General features: G+C 36.7%; 1 protein-coding gene across 7 annotated transcripts in view; it reads left to right on the top strand.

Moving 5' to 3' along the window:
- PDE1A (phosphodiesterase 1A) overlaps positions 1–15,716 on the top strand; it is a 157,201-nt gene that overhangs the window by 98,320 nt on the left and 43,165 nt on the right. For all 7 annotated transcript variants that reach the window (XM_061455098.1, XM_061455089.1, XM_061455123.1 and 4 more), the window contains 4 exons: positions 8,651–8,833; positions 9,296–9,362; positions 10,308–10,424; positions 12,912–13,052. In XM_061455098.1, the coding sequence (XP_061311082.1) occupies positions 8,651–8,833; positions 9,296–9,362; positions 10,308–10,424; positions 12,912–13,052 (508 nt within the window). The remainder of the gene's footprint in view (positions 1–8,650; positions 8,834–9,295; positions 9,363–10,307; positions 10,425–12,911; positions 13,053–15,716) is intronic.

Here is a 15,716-nt window from a genome sequence, read left to right as displayed (position 1 = left end):
AATGGCCTCAAGCTGCACCATGGGAGGTTTAAATTGGATATGAAGAAAAATTGTTTCACAGAGAGGGTGATCAGGCATTGGAACCGGCTGCGCAGGGAAGTCGTAGAGTCACCATCCCTGAAGCGTTCAAAAACCATGAGACAAGGCCCTTAGTGACAAGATTTAGTGGTAGACTTGGCAGTCCTGGGGTGGTGGCTGGACTTGATGATCTTAAAGGTCTTTTCCAACCTAGCTGATTATGATTGAATTTCTTACATTAGGGGATACCAATCTTTTTCCCCTGTATGTTGTTATGGGTTGATTGGAAAGCCTGTGTCATTATATAAAGTTGTGTGTGCATATAGATGTACATGCAAATGGTAAGGTGATGGCACCTTGAATTTCTATTCGTAGTGCAACAATCAGCTGTAAATGGCTGGAGAATTCAAGCCCTTTAGCAGAGTATGAAGTATTTTTCTCAGGTCCTCTTTCCTTTTGTCTGCTGCATACTGTCTCTCTGCCTTTTATCTGAGCATAGAATAGCATTTTTAAAACAATGTACACATGCTTATTGTCATATATGCACTTTCTAAAACTATATGCAGCTGGGAAAAGCCAGAGAACATTACTTTTACTATTGGTGCCCTGAGGGTAGACTACTTAGAAACAGCAATAGGCAGTAGGGATAACCTTCTAAAATTATGAAAAACTGGTTTGAGGCAATGACTGTCTATATCCCATATAAAAGGTTCTGAGCTGATGGTAATTGGAAAGCACAGAGAAATTAGATATATGTAAGTGATGCTTTCCTGTGAGTTTAATTATCTGTGGCCCCATGTCAATTAATAAGCTGGTTTAACCATCATTTTTTAGGACAGCTGCATCTCTCAGTGCTGAATAAGGTGCAATAAGCACCTCCTTGAAAGAGATTTAGCATTTTCGTATCTAAAGCAGAGGTTCACTGTCAGCTGAAAATAAGCAGTGAAGCTCCCACAGTTCCAGCCCCTCATTGGATCTCCTCTGTGGAAGAAGTTAAAACGTACTCAGTAGGTGTTATAAATAATTCTGGCAAATCTTGCAGAATTTTCTCCATTAGTACCTGCCACTTGGCTCAAGGTAGTGGAAGGAAGAGTCAAACAGGAAATAAATACAGCCTGATAATTTAGTCATGACAGCTGTTCTGTTCCTTGTAAACACAGCTCTTAATTCATTCTAACTGAGACAAAAATAAGTCAAATAAAACCTAGATGGAAATTACCAGATTAAAAAAAAAAAAAGAAAAAAAAAGTATTCCAAAGCCAGAAAAAAAACCAAACCAAGTCCCAAAAATGTAAGCTTTTGCAGAGAACATTTTTGTTGGATAAAATAAGAATATTTTATCTAATTATGGTCTTATTTTTTAAATTCTTCAATATTTTAGAAAAAAAATACTTGATTTCAGGAGGATATTTATCTGTGCACTTTCAGTCCCATATATGGTTTTCATTTGGTTTAGTCTGTATAATGCCCCTCTAAAAGGCCCTAACCCTAACCTCTTGAGAGGTTTTGAGTTTGAAGAGACAGTGTTTCAGTAATGTATGAAGCGGATCCATTGCATATAGCTGGCAACTGCTTTGAGCATCTTTCTTTGATTCAACAAGGCAAAATAAAAAACATAGGTTATGGGTACACTCATAAAGAGAAAGGACGTCTCATTAAGGGTAAGAGGCATTATAAGTTTGCACAAGAGCTCTGGAGATAGTGAATGTATTTCTATAATATAATGGTAAACACAGTCCTTCTTGAGAAAAAGCTTTTACTGAAAAAACCCTGCAGTCTGATATATATAGCTAAAAAGGAGGTCATTAAATCCAAATTTTGTGACTGCTGTCCCTAACCAGCCCATGGTTAAATGTACTTTGTCTGAAGTCTCTTTGTCAGCAACAAATGTACCATTTGAAGTAAATCAATCAGTTCATCCATTAGGGGAATCTACAAATGATACTTCTGTAAAAGCTGCTACTGAGAAAAAGCTTGCTGTGTTGAGATTAATTCAGTATATCCCACCCTTATAAAAGCTTAAAATAAGCCTTTAAAATCTTCTGTACTAAGCCAAAAGGTCTTTTTTTTTTCTGAGAGGAAAGCTTCCAAAAAGCATCAAAGTTATATAAAATAAACACTTAATGTGTATATATATAAAATAACACACTTAATGCACACTGAAAATCTGTTAAATTCTCACTAAAACTCTTCAGTTCAGTTAGGATATTTAGTAAATGGCCTGCATCCCTTTTCCAAAGTTATTGGAATTTTCTTTCTCAAAGTTATTGCTATAAATTGATTTATGATTCATGCCCTGAGAGTCCCTGCCCTAGAGAGCTTCCACAATAAGGCAAGTGAGTTAAAAAAAAGGAAAATTCATTAGCTCAAGCTGTACTCCTGAAAAATGGTATTTTTTCATCATGAATATCCTAACCTGAGTCTTAATTGTTGATGGCCTTTACTATGTATGTCTGTACTGAACAGGGAATACATATCAACAAGTAAACATTTCCAGTAACAGTGGTCTTTACTCCATTACTTATCTGCTGTTGTAATAACTATTTCATCCAGAGTTTTGCCATTTAGTGTAATTAATTTGTAGTTCTTAATATGAGGACAATTCTTCTGAGAATGCACTAAATTTTAAGAGTACAACATGTTGGTAAATTTGTAATTTCCTTTAGAAAGACCTTTATGTAATAAAAATGTACCTCAATCATTTTTGCAATTTGTTTATCCTCAGTGGGAATGAAGAGAATCTTCTAGGGGATGTTAGTGGAAATTGTAATGGACTGTAGAGGATGTAAATATTGATTGAATATATTGATTCATGCTCATTCAGAAAGATAGTGAGACACCAGAATGCAAATAATTGATAAAAATGGGAAGTGGCTATTTGGACTATAAACTCTTTGCATTCTGCATTCTAGACCTAGAGGAGGAGTTTGATCAATTCACTCTTAAGGGGTTTATCATTAGCTTGATTAATTCACTAAACAGTAAAGATCTAATACCTCCTTCTCAATTCACCATCTCTATCAGGTAGCACTGACCAGCACTGTTTGATTTTCTTTTTTCCCCATAGCCATTACCTAATTTACTTTTTTTAATGTTCTCTTTTCTCCATAGTACATCTGAGATATTCCTAAGGGAAAATAAACATGCATCTCTCTAGTCCATTGCTATATTTAAAATTCTGATTAAATAAAAACAGAGCGAGAAATTATCAGTGGTTGAATTTTGAAAAATTATTCTTTGTAGTAAACCAGAGTGTGACAAGAAGATCAGGTTATTAGTTACTATGACTGCAATAGTAATTGATTGCTAAGCTGAAATGCCATGGGCCGTATCTTAATTATTTCCACAACTGTCAATGGGAGTTCCACTCATGGAATGAATAGAATTAAATAACCCAAGCCTCCCCCTCTCCTTCCCATTCATATCTCTTCCTTATAGTGCATCTACTTTATAAGCTAATGATATATGAGTGAAATAAGTGTATATAACCCTGAAATTCTGACTTTGTGTTGAAAACAAATACTTTCTGTGGCAGATTGTGTTAGAGCTTTTTTGTTTTGTTTATTAGCATTTTTAGGTGTTGCTTAGCTTTAGGGAAGAAAAAATTAAAGTGTGTGCATTGGTATATTAAAATCTGTTTAGTTCAGCTTGGAGTTCAGGATTCCCAGGTCAGTGGGGTTGATCTCAGTAGGTTTTTACTTTGGAGTAAAAATACTCTTGGAGGCTGAGTTTGTGGAACGACTTACGAAAAAATGTTTTTTGTGGAACAACAAATTAAATGCCCGCCATCTCTCACCTTCAGTGTGGTTGATTTGGAGAATTAGGCTATGGATCTTGGAGTCACTCCAAGTATTTTCTAAGCCAGAGGTTCTAGCCCTGTATTTGACAGCTATGGTCACTTGTTATTTTGCTCATTAATTCATCCAACGGCATTTTTCAACCTATGTAAAAGCTTACATATTGCAAAAATATTGCAATTTACATTACATTACATTTCACAATTTACAATTAGAAATTATATTGCAAAATCTTGCAAAAATCCCTGTAATTGGTAGGAAGTTCAGTGTTGGTGGTTTAACCATGTTTGTTTTGCCCCTGTCTTCTGATACTATTTCACATTTCCCCCTCTTACTTATTTATTCATTTTATTTAAAGGCACAGAATTATAGAATCATAGAATGGTTTGGGTTGATCATTCAGTTTTCAGCACCCTTGCCAAGGGCAGGGACATGTTGCACTAGACTAGGGTGCTCAAAGCCCCATCCAACCTGGCCTTGAATGCTTCCAGAGATGGGGCAGCCGCAGCTTCCCTAGGCAACCTGTTCCAGTGCCTCACCACCCTTGTACTGAAGAATTTCTTCATAATATCTAATATAAATCTACCCTCTTCAGTTTAAAGCCATTTTCCCTTGTCCTGTCACTACATGCCCTAATAAAAGGCCCCTCTCCAGATTTCTTGTAGGTCTCCTTTAGGTACTACAAGGCTGTTATGAGGTCTCACCTGAGCTTTTTCTTCTTCTGAACTAGCCCAACTCTCTCAGCCTGTCTTCATAGCAGAGGTGTACCAGCCCTATGAGCATCTTCATGGCCCTCCTCTAGACTCATTCCAACAGGTTCATGTCCTGAATAATCACATATAATACTAATTTGTCTACTCACCTATGATTCATAAAATGGCAAGTTAGAGCAAGAAGACTACGTAACAGTAGAGTTACAGAATGTAGACTTTATATATTTTCCATTTATCTGGGCAATAAAACTTTCCTTAGGCAAAACACAAACACCAATAACTTCCTATTGGTTCACTGATTTTACTGAAGCTTTTGGAAGTTGTCAGTTCTATGTAAATATAAAATACCAGTAATATAAACACTCAGGAATAGAAACGTTTTGAACGTACACTTCAGACTGATTTATTTTTCTCAGAACTTATAAATAGTGGTGTATTGTATTATTATTCAAATAAATGATGATGTTATGCACAGTGATTGCATCAGAGTGACGTTATAATATGTGTGCTCAAAGAGTCAACCTGTGTTGTGGTTACGCTCTTAGCAGCAGAAGTAGTAACAGCAAGGAGGACAGGCGTGTAGTGGCTCTGTGATTTACTTGATGCATTAGCTGCAGTGATGTACAGCAGTAGGTTAGGGGCCAGCAAACAAGCTGTAAAATGATTCGATATGAAAGGAACAAGAGCCGTGTGAAAATATACTCTAGTGTCTGATCGAAAACTGGTTCTTCTTGGGTGAAAAAGAAAATTTCAGCAAATACTTCAGTGTAAGTGCTGAGGTACTGTTAGTACATCTGCTTAATGTGTACAAGTTCTGATACTGCTAGTGAAGGTTCTTTTTGTTACATTTAGTAGAATTTGTATGTATATGTGCACCATCTAAATAGTAAGTACTGATAAAAGCAATTTGATGGTTTTATGACTCAACATATAAATTTGCTTTATTTGGGTTGTTTTAAAGAAGTTCTTTCACAATCAGCAAGTAAAAGGTGAGAAATCAGATGGTATTGCACAGAATCCACAGTACTGTATATGTATACATATGTTTGCACACCCATGGAAATGTAATGGAAATACTATACTTTGTAATCAAGGAATAAATAGATGAAGTGGATAAAAGTTAAAACTTACGAAATGAGTTGAATATTGGATTCTAAGACTTTGTGATATTTAAGCATATTTTGTGCGGTACAATAGATAGCCTAATTTATTTCCCTTCCTAAATAAAATTACCATCAAATTATGTATCCATCTAACTATCCATTTATTCATATGTTTAGACCCATATCCAAGCCCTGCCCCTGTAATCACAGAAGAATGTCAGTCAATAGTGAATTTATTTGAAGGCCTTTTCTAGTAATGCATACACCATGAGTAATTTTACCCAATATAAATCTTATTCTTCAAAAGGTCAGGTAAATCTTATTCTTCAAAAGGTCAGGAAAGTGTAGAAAATAGACAGTTATGAGATGAATGACTAGCCCTTGCTTCCTCTCCTATTTCAGTTAGGCTTCTGAAAAAAACTAATTCTTTTTGAGAAATTACTAAGGTTATGTGTTGAGGGATCTGTTAAGAGCTTGTATTTACAAAGGATTGAGCCTCCAACATAATTCTATGCTGCAGTTGCTTCCCTAGTTACTGAAGTAGGAACCGGAGACACTGAAACACTCCCTCCCATAGCACATGGTTCAGTCACTTCTCATCAGAGAGCAGTAGTCTCTGATAAAAAATTACTGGTTAAATAAGCAAGTTTTTCTAAAACTGTTTTCTCTGTTCTGTCTTCACAAAGTAACTCCTGTTACTAAAAGTTACAGACTGAATATTTTAGAGGAACGTTTGAAAAGATTAGAGAAACTGCAAAACTGTGTTTTGCTAGCCTTAATTTGTACTCTAGTGGCTCATATCTGCAGAGCTGAGGACTTGGTCCCAAATTCAGATCTGCTTCAAACTACAGCAAGCTGGTGTAGAGTTGTGCTTCATGCTGCGCTGGTGATGCGGAATATCCCTGCTGTGTGCTGGCAGCCTAATTAATGCCTATGGTCCTTATATTGTTGGAATCATTTAATCTAATTTGAGTAACAGTTGGAATACTTCCAAAAATATTTTTTTAGAGATTATAAGGTTTATTCCTGATTATATTACAAATACATCAAATGTCAAATATTCTTCAGAAATATAAATGTGCTGATCTCTCCAAGGATATTTAATAATAATGTATAGACTAGTAGGGATTTAAGTGGACTGTAATATAGTTTTTAATTTAAGGAATAAAATCAATTTATAACCTTTGACCTATGGCCAATCTCAGCCTTGGCTCAGTTTTGCAAGATAATTTGCCCAAATCCTTTCCTCTACACAAGTCCTGCTTCTCCAAATTAAATTGCTGAGTTTTGGCCTGGGTCCCACTGTCAGAAAACCTCTTAATACTTGTTCATTCTGCTCCTCTTGCACTCTGTGTTAAAAAGCCTACCTAGTGTGATAATTTTATGTTCCTAAAAAAACAGGAAAATCTCTGCAGTTCTTTCAATAAACAGGGGTGATGTTGGGGGCCTTTTATGTTGTTTTTTTTTTAAACCCGCATTTGAAAGTGTCATAATATGTGCTGCCAGCCAGATGAGCTGCTGAAACAAGCACTTCTGGCACCATGCTTCCTACTAGGTGTCTTCCTATAATCCCTCAGATTAGTAGGCAAGGTTCTGAAAATGCTGAAGAAGAGAAACAGAGAAAGTGAAAGGTGTGAGCCACTGAATAAATATGAGGGGAGAGTGCACTAACAAGGGAGTCAACAGAGTTATCCTGTAAGTAGAAAGACAGTGCCAGAGGTAACAAGATGAAAAGAAGTGATAGTTTTCCTCTTCCAAATACCCATCTGCAAATGCTGGTAGCCAAATTACCACCAAATCTATTTCCCAGGAATTCTGTTCACTCAGGAGAAGAGACCCAGGTTTTAACTTGGCAATTGGATTTCCTGATAAGAAAATTACAGTAAAAATAATTTGTCCATCATTGCTTCGTGTCCAATTTATGCAGACTCAAGGGATTTCAGAAAGACAGCACAAGAGAAATAGATCCATATAATCAAATAAAGTCTGCAATTCAATCGGTACTCTATTAATAAATATTTTAAAAGGGTGGCATGTTTTACATGTATTTGGGTCTTCCTAAATCTGGGATTTCTTGCATAACTGCGTGAAGGAAAACTTTTTTTGTTACTAAATAAGGGATTTGGTTCATGGAAAACCCCAGCAGACTGAGTGATATGAGCAAATAACAAGAAAAAGTTGTGTTCTTACATCTGGTAGATTTATAGAAGTGTGGAATTGAAGTCTTGAGTCTATTTTAGGAACATATTTAATTACAGGCTTTTTCTAGATAAATTGATGTCCTCAATTCAGTACTTTTTAATACTTTTTCTATTTTACAAAAGAAATACATTTTTCTAACTTTTGAACAACTAAAACTAGTAAAAAGTGAATCGCAATCCAATCTTGTATAATATCTTTGCTACTATGATTTTGTTAGCCTAACTTCAACAGATATACAGATCTCCACACAGAGAAATTTATTCTTTTTAATACTTTTATTGCACTGGAACAACATGAGGAGCATGCATACAGGGTATTCATTGAAATGCATTTACCATAGCATTGATAAGTAATATTGTTTACTTTGCATGTAAGTATCAAAACATTTTTTGTACCATTTTCAAGGACAGATCAGATGGACCACTGGTGTTCTCAGTTACAGCAGCAACCCATCTTTCTACAGATGTTCACGTCAGCCAGTTTTAAGACATCTCCTCAGGATTTTGTAACTCATTGGTTATACTTCCATCCACCATAGCTGTGACATCTTTGTAGAAAAATCTTCTCTTGCCTTCACTTGAATATCTTGCATTTGCGTATGTTTTGTGTTCTGGAACATGAACAGCATGAGAGAGAGAAGATACCTTCTGTGCTCAGCTTCACAGTGCCTTCAGTATGTCTACAAGAGAAGACATTTAGTGATGTGCTGAGTCAGTTCTACAGACAACTCCTGCTCCTGTTTTGTTAGCTGTTCACCTGTCCATACTTGTTTTGCTTCAGTCTGCCGGCTTGTTACCTTGTATTAATTTTGTTGTAGGAAGCTTTTGGACACTGAGGATGAGCTCTCTGACATCCATTCGGATTCAGTCCCGCTGGAAGTGCGGGACTGGTTAGCTTCTACGTTCACAAGGGAAATGGGAATAGTAAGAAGGAGACATGAAGAAAAGCCCAAATTCCGAAGCATTGTGCACGCTGTACAGGCTGGGATTTTTGTAGAAAGGTGAGAACTTTATTTTCCTGTTACAGCAAGTACTGCATTTAACCACAGTGCCTGTCACTGAAGATCCCTTAAGTGGTGGGATGAACCTGAAGCAAATCTTTGAGCCAAAATTTACATTTTAATTTCTGCAGCTGCTCAATTTTTCTATACAGAAATCCAAATGAACTTCTAAATTTGTAATGAAATCTCCTGAACTTTGGAAAATTCTGGGAATTAACTTGATGGCTTTGAAACTTCTACGCTAAAATGCGCCAAAGACTGCACTAACGTGAAAGAGTAATATACCATCAGAGGGGCTTTTCTCCTAAGTCGATAAAAAGATTTATGTCACCTCTGGGATCAGACCCTCAAATAGCCTAGTGTTATTTCACAAACTCTGAAAGATGAATTTCAAAAAAGATAAATTGTTCTAGTAATTTTTAAAGGAGCGCTCTTCCTTTATATTTTATTTGCTCTTTTTAGGATGTACCGAAGAACTTCTAGCATGGTTGGTTTGGCTTACCCAGCAGATGTGATAGTAACATTTAAGGTAAAATAATTCTAATCATTGTGGAATTTGAATGTATCTGTACATATGTTTAGTGATTTTTAGGGTTAGTTAGTGTATTTTTCTGCTGAACATACCCTAGACATAGTACTACAGAACTGATCACACAGAACAGAGAAATTAATAGTTAAAAATTAAAAAAATAGCATATAATTCTGTTTATTGTTTCACTGATTAAGTGTGATTTCATTACAGATGCTATTAGAGCAATAGGATGAAATTTGTATAAAAATTTGTACAGAAATGTGAGACAGTTTTATCTGCTTCCAGTGATATGGTAATCAGCATCTCAGCAGCATTTGTTTCCTTATTAGGAAAGGAAAAGGAGCAGTAGTATTGGGATAGAGCTAACAGAAGAAGCTGCAGCTTATGGAACAAGTATAGTATTTGTTGTGAATTAAAAGCATTACTGTAGTTCAGCCAAAAGGCAATCTTTTATAGCAGTCAAGTTCCTATGGCTATGTACAATTAGAAAATGCTGTTTGTTGAGAATGTAGTATTTCACCTTTTCTCCTAAAAGTTAAACGCTGTTATATTGTTCTCAAATTGCTGTATGACTATAGAGTTAATGACATTGCGTAATAGCCTGTTAAAAGATTGGGTGTTCACATTAGCTCTATGAGGTTCCATAGGCAATTTGTGCGGAGAAAGTTAAATTTGAAAGATTAAGGCTTACAGAGTTGCGTAGGTCATGTTACAAGTATTTTATTCATAACTGGCACAATGACTTTCATTGTTAATACTGAAATAGTCATTATCTACAGTAGAAGTTTCAAAGAGTTAGACGATAGAAAAACACCCAAACTCTCCATCTTCCCTCCAAAAAACCCCAAAATGTCTTTCCCAGTGATTAACTGGAAACCTGCTTAAACAGATGGAAATTATATGTTTGGTTTTGTTTTTTTTTTCTTTTCCCTTCACCTACAGGATGTTGATAAATGGTCTTTTGACGTATTTGCCCTAAATGAAGCAAGTGGAGAGCACAGTCTGAAGTTTATGATGTATGAGCTGTTTACCCGATATGACCTTTTGAGCCGTTTCAAGGTCAGAAACTAGCCACAAATAAAACTATGTATGCAAGTATAAGTATGTCAAATTTAAAATACAAGAAAGATAGGATATGTTTGAAATGGTTTTTTTTGTACAATGCAGTGGAGAATTTCAAAGAATAAGGCAAATCAAACATTGTAATATGCCAATAGTTCTACCAAATGGAACTTCACACAGAGCATGCAAGTTTTTCTGCAACCCAAAAAATGGAAATCTGTGTAGTCCCATGTCAAGTCAGTTTGTTACGGGATGTTGCTAGTGGGCAGTTAGACGCTGTAAGTATCAAATAAGTGGAGTATGCAAACAGCCTATTTATTCAGTACTGGATCAGTATCCCAGCTTCATGAAACAAAGATTCCTAATAAAACAGGAAACTTTAGTTAATCCTGAGTACTTTTTTCATGGCCTAGATCATAGTATGTTACCCACCACTGCAGGGGTTTCAGCAGAACCTTCCTTTTCTAACCAGCTTCACAATATATAAGGAGAATATATAAGGAGAACTTTTCAGTGGTGTCTGCAGGGTGTTGGAATACAATATGAAGTACTTACAAACAACTTCAAAAGGCTGAGATAAAAAATGGATCAAAATGCTGAATTTATCATAATAGTACCAAATGAATGTTTCATTATAGTTTCAAAATCTCTCCACTGCAAAACTCCATTCTTCTTTCAAAAAGGCTGACTCACCCTGAAGTCAATTCCAATATTTTAATGTTAACAAATAATCCATCAAATATTTTAACAAATATCCCATCAAGATTTTCCCTTCAAGCTCTGGGTGCTTGAAGTCAGAACCATACCAGGGCTACCATTAACAGCACGGTCAGAAAGTACATGATATTACTGTCTCAGCGTGCTTAAGCCCATTCTCAGTCCCACTTTTTAGTTTACCTTTTAGTTACCTTTATTAGTTTTAGTTTACCTTGTAGGAGTTTTAAATGAAGAAAAAAATCTTAAGGAAAGTATAATTTCATTATATGTGGGTTGTGGCTGAACCCCAGCTAGCAACTAAGCCCTGCAGAGCTGCTTGCTCACTCCCCAGCAGAATGGAGAAGAGAATTGGAAGGGTAAAAGTGAGAAAATACATGGCTTGAGATGAGAACAGTTTAAGAATTTAATAATAATAATAATAGAAATAAAACTAAGGAAAGACAAGTGATGACAATGAAAACAATTGCTCACCACCAAATGACTGATGTCTTTGAGCAGCAGCCCCCTGGCCAAGCTTCCCCCCTAGTTTTATTGCTGAGCATAGTCATGCACTATAGTATATATATCCCTTTGGTCAGTTGGGGTCAACTGTCCCAGCCGTGTCCCCTCCAAACTTCTCATACACCCTCAGCCTACTTTCTGGTGGGGTTTTATGAGAGGCAGAAAAGTCCTTGACTCCGTGTGAGCACTGCTCAGCAATAGCTAAAACATTGCTGTGTTACCAACAGTGTTAGCACAAATCCAAACTGCAGCCTCATACTAGCTGCTATGAAGAAAAATGTAGCTCAGCCAAAACCAGCAAAATGGGAAAATAAATGGGACTGTTGAATAATAAGTTGTCGGGAGGAAAAGAAGGAAGGGAATTTGTACTATCAGATTTAAGGAAATCTTGTCTCAGGCAAGGTAAAATTGGTGAAGAAAAGAGGATAATCCTATTATTAGACTCCTGTCTGTCATACCTTTATTATATGAGCAATTGGTGATCCTTCATCCTAGAGACGTGCCCTGCCCAGCGCAGCTGCAATATGGCCTCGATACTGGTGACCCCTGCCTGAGGGTCACCGCCTCCCTACGATCGTGTTTTACAGTGAACTTGCCACCGGTAGCCACAAGAGAAGTGCCCCAAAGAAGAGATACAAGGACTCCCTGAACAATACCTTAGCCTTGGCCATATTGACTACCATCAGTGGTCCACCTTGGCCTCGAATCGGGAGACTTGGAGACACACCATACATAATGCCGTTGACTCCTTTGAGAACTCACCCAGTACTAGTCTCGGGGAGAAAAGACAACATAGAAAGAATCGCGCCCCGCCTATACCACCCGAGGAGACCTTTCGCTGTGCCTTTTGCAGCTGGATTTCCCTATCTCACATTGGCCTTTTTAGTCATCAGCACGCTTGTAGTAAGCGTGGGTAAAGCCCTTCCCAAATCTTCGTTCGGAAGTCAAGCCATGATGATATGAGCAATCTATGCATTCCTGGTACAGACAGACAAGTCTTAAAAACTATTTGCTTGATAGCTCTGCTGTCTCTTGTACACTAACCACATGCTATGCATGGTGTATGTAGAGGTATATTAGATCTACAAGATTTGGGTGAAGAGTCCCTGATGTGTATGAAATATTATGTCTTTACATTTTAATTTTTTCTTTTGTTGTTTCTTAACCGAGTTCTATGGTACATTTATTTGTAATTTATTTCTTGCATGATTAATTTTGCAGCTGTTGCAGGAAAAAACAATAATTTTAATTTTTACTTCTCCCCAGATCCCTGTTCCCAATCTTATTTCATTTGCTGAAGCTCTTGAACTTGGTTATAGCAAATACAAAAACCCGTATCACAATCTGATCCATGCAGCTGACGTTACTCAAACTGTGCATTACATAATGATTCACACTGGTATCATGGTAAGAAATACTGCAAAGTTCAATCTACTTCTTTTCTCAAACCCTGCTGTTTAGAATAAATGTGTATGTGTGCCTTTTCTTCAGGAAAAAGCTCTCTTGAAAACTGTGCAGGGATAGATTCTGAGCTACCATCCAGGCTGTGAAATTTATGTCATTTCGACAGTTCTTCCAGGCTAAATTCTGCTGGTGCAGAGGAAAATAGGAGGAAAAAAATTCCTCCTTAAATTCTTTTTGCTTTGAATTGCCTTAGCTTGAGTATTACATATCATACTAAAACAGATACATTTGCAGGAGTGGCAGATGAGAATTTTTCGCTTCCACATCAGAGCCTGGGAGGTGTGAAGAGGCAAGCAAGCTTTAGTATCTGCTGAGGTGTTGGCCATTGAAAGATATACTGAATCAGTGTAGGCTTACTCAAGTACTCTGCAGCTGCTTTTTCTTTTAGTTTATAACCGTATTTAGGATTGTTCTTGCATACTTTATGTCCCTATAGTAGGTAGAGAACTGCATTTGCCTTGTACTGTTGAAATATCCCGATACTTTTTAGTATTTGCTTTGGGAACTGAAGTGAGTCTGTGCAAGCATTTTTACTCTAAACACTTAGATCTAATACCAGCAGTGGGAGTATCCTCACTGTCAGCTTGCTAGACATCTCAGTCAGTGGCCTTTTGATGTTTTGTCTTCACTCTGAATGCACTTGTTTCAAAAAAAAAAAAAAGGGTGGGAAGTGATAGTGCCTGATCTGTTGGCACAGCCATGAAAAAAATTCTGCAAGACTTGGGTAGAAAAGTTCTAAGGACTGATTCTAGATGTTTGTGCTCTAATATATCCACAATGAATGATAGTCATTCACTTATATTAAGCCTTTTTTCAGTGAAATCTTTGCCTTTGGCTTCAGTGGAGGCAAGAATGAGTCCCTAATCATTGCAGGCTTTGATTCTACTGTTTGAAGGAAGTCTTTTGCTTCTAAGCATAAAGTTTTTAAAGCTACATTTTAACAGAAGTACAGAGTGCAGAATGAACCCTGGAGTCTTTGGCCAGCCAAGATTCCTTTCCACATTGAGATGATTTCTTGAGAAAGGACTTCCATATCAGACTGAAGCACAGCTCTTGCCAAGATGACTCCAAATCAAAGTTGTTGTGTATTGTATTCACTTATCAAAATAATATTTTAATAGAAGAAGAAGCTTGAACAGATTAAATCACATTTCCTATCCTATCCTTGTCTTCTACTGTAAGATCAGCTGCAAGTGATAAGTGAAGGAAATTCTTTCCTGTTAGGAGAACTATACTAGCCAATTGGGATGTTTAGCCATTGATTAAACAGCTTTACAAAACACGTTGTGTATCACTGAACACTGAATGAAGGAACCTGCTTCGTATTTGAATTATCTGCTATTCCATCGGGTGCACACAAGAATGAGAATGGTCTCTCCAACTCAAGTATAACATTATTAGCACCTTAACCATGTAACAGCACTTTGAAGTGATTTGGATAACTATTTTTGGAGAAGGTTAGGCTTTATTGGTGTTACTTTGCTGTAAAACCTTATTAATGTTCCCATGCTGCTACAAAATATTCCTCTAAAATTAGGCCAGGTTTTAAATATTCACATTTGAATTGTTGAATTATGGCATTGAAAAGTTCTTGGAAAGATATCTAACTAGGACAACACTTAGTGAAGAGTGCCTTCAAACAGATGCAGCTTGCCAGGGAAAAGGAACATTTATAGAAATCAGCGTTTGAAAGAGGGCCTAGTGATTCTGCAGCTTGCAAAGCATTTCTGTCCCAAATGTCATTTCCCTTTTGAGAATGCATCAATATCATGAATATGGTCTACTTAACTTGCTGGGTTTTTTTCCTGTTGCCTGGTTAACCCTATCGAATCCTACTCAATAACAATTTGAAGTTTGCTCCTCAGGCTAATAGTTTTCAGAGTATGTCCATTGTAATGCTTCCTTTAATTCTGCTGTACCCTCTAACAAACACCTGGATTGAAGTCAGTTTGATGCAGTTCTATATCAAATTCCTGTGGTATTTCTGCGGATTGGCATGCAATTCTTGTGCTTTCATTGTATCTTAAGAAACTGCTATTAACTCCCAAAGCTTCCAAAGAATTTCTGTCTTACTTGTTCACTTCTAAAAAATATACTCAAGCAAATGTTTCAAAAACGTGGGCTTTAGAAAATCCTTTTCATGATTCCTGTTGTTCAAATCATACATTTTGTATCTTTTATAGGCAGTCATGTTTCAGCGTTTGATCAGAGTTTGTGCTCCTCCGCAAGCCTTTATAGAGATTCCAGTGAAGAATAACATACATTCAGAGTCAAAGCTAAAGAAATAAAATAATCGTTGTATTTTCAGAAAGTTACTGTCTGTCTTAAGAAAGAAGATCCGACCACCTCAGATAAATGTGTTAGAAAGTTACACAGATGGCATACAATCTATTAACCTTCCCAAGAGATTAAATCCCAGATGATAAGACAGAAATATATAACTCAGGCTTGCATTTATGAAGTCTCCATCTTTCTAAAGATTTAAAAATCCAAGTTCCAGGGAATACATCTTGTAAAGAACTTTTGAGTCATCGATCATCTTCCCACCATCCCTTTTCTCCTCCCACATACCTGTATTGCTCAAACTAAAGGAAAAATGTCTTTACT

This window comes from Pezoporus flaviventris, unplaced genomic scaffold (assembly GCF_033815535.1).
Source record: "Pezoporus flaviventris isolate CSIRO_AGI_PZ_B2104156 unplaced genomic scaffold, CSIRO_AGI_Pfla_v1 ptg000001l, whole genome shotgun sequence".
In the NCBI taxonomy this organism is placed as follows: Eukaryota; Metazoa; Chordata; class Aves; order Psittaciformes; family Psittacidae; genus Pezoporus; species Pezoporus flaviventris.
The sequence above is the reverse complement of the archived record's forward strand: the minus strand, read 5'-3'. Positions and strand labels throughout refer to the sequence as shown.